Genomic DNA, 1177 nt, shown 5'->3' on the forward strand with positions numbered 1-1177 from the left:
CGGGTCTTGGCCTTGGCGCGGGCCTTGCCGCCCTGCTTGCCGCGTCCAGACATTATGAAGGTTAAGTAGGGAAAAAAAATGAATGCGTTTAAGGAAACGTTTTTATAGATTATGTAGGTCAGGAAAGAACGCCGTCCTATTGGTCAAAATGTCTTCCTTGTTCTGTCCAATGGAAATTGAGAGTTTGTGTACTTCATTTCCATAAAACCTGGTCATTTCGAAGGCTTTTATGTTTGTCCAATCAGAAGTGAGCATTTTCATACCCTCATTTGGATTTCAGGACTATAAATACAACACTCCAGGTTACTCTTCTTTTCTTTTTCTGTAAATGCCCATCGTTCCTATTTGGAAAAACATGCCTGAACCGGCGAAATCTGCCCCCGCCCCTAAAAAGGGCTCCAAGAAAGCTATCACCAAAGTTCAGAAGAAGGACGGCAAGAAGCGCAAGCGCAGCCGCAAGGAGAGCTACTCGGTGTACGTGTACAAGGTGCTGAAGCAGGTGCACCCCGACACGGGCATCTCGTCCAAGGCCATGGGCATCATGAACTCGTTCGTCAACGACATCTTCGAGCGCATCGCGGGCGAGGCGTCGCGCCTGGCGCACTACAACAAGCGCTCGACCATCACGTCGCGGGAGATCCAGACGGCCGTGCGCCTGCTGCTGCCCGGGGAGCTGGCCAAGCACGCCGTGTCCGAGGGCACCAAGGCCGTCACCAAGTACACGAGCTCCAAGTGAGCGCCGTCCCGCGCCCACCCAAAGGCTCTTTTCAGAGCCACCTACTATGTCCCCAAAGAGTTGTAGTTGCTTTCTTCTTTTGTGTTCCCCTCTTAATTGCCTTCAGGGCAAAAAGCAGATAAGATGGTACATTTGCCCCTCGTCTGGGATGAAAGTTTATAGTAGTAAGAATTGTAGGTGTTTTAGGGTTCCCTTCATCCGCTGCGTTTTTTACTTGCATAGCCCTCGAGTTTGTACATTTCTTTGCTTCTGTACAGCGTGAAAAGGAGCTTTTGAGTCTGATGTCATAATACTGATTGCATAAGGCCAGTGTAGATTTGGGCTTATTCCTTAAGAGTTTAGGTTCCTCGTACAAAGGCAGTTAAGATTTTCAATGGAAATCAACTTTCTGATTAGAAATTTGTCTTAGATTAAAAAATCTTGAGCTTTTGGACATTAATG

At 47.8% G+C, this 1177-nt stretch overlaps 1 protein-coding gene across 1 annotated transcript; it reads left to right on the top strand.

The window, feature by feature from the left end:
* Positions 1-355: 355 nt before the first annotated feature.
* Positions 356-736, top strand: LOC129674200 (histone H2B type 2-F). Its single transcript, XM_055604077.1, has one exon. It carries the CDS (start codon positions 356-358, stop codon positions 734-736), a length of 381 nt encoding a protein of 126 aa, XP_055460052.1.
* The last annotated feature ends 441 nt before the right edge of the window (positions 737-1177 follow it).

Source organism: Psammomys obesus, unplaced genomic scaffold, assembly GCF_907164565.1.
Source record: "Psammomys obesus unplaced genomic scaffold, mPsaObe1.curated_primary_1811, whole genome shotgun sequence".
Taxonomy (NCBI): domain Eukaryota; kingdom Metazoa; phylum Chordata; class Mammalia; order Rodentia; family Muridae; genus Psammomys; species Psammomys obesus.

Excerpts from the sequence above, each read along its gene's own strand:
- LOC129674200 (XM_055604077.1), top strand. The coding sequence starts at position 356 with ATGCCTGAACCGGCGAAATCTGCCCCCGCCCCTAAAAAGGGCTCCAAG.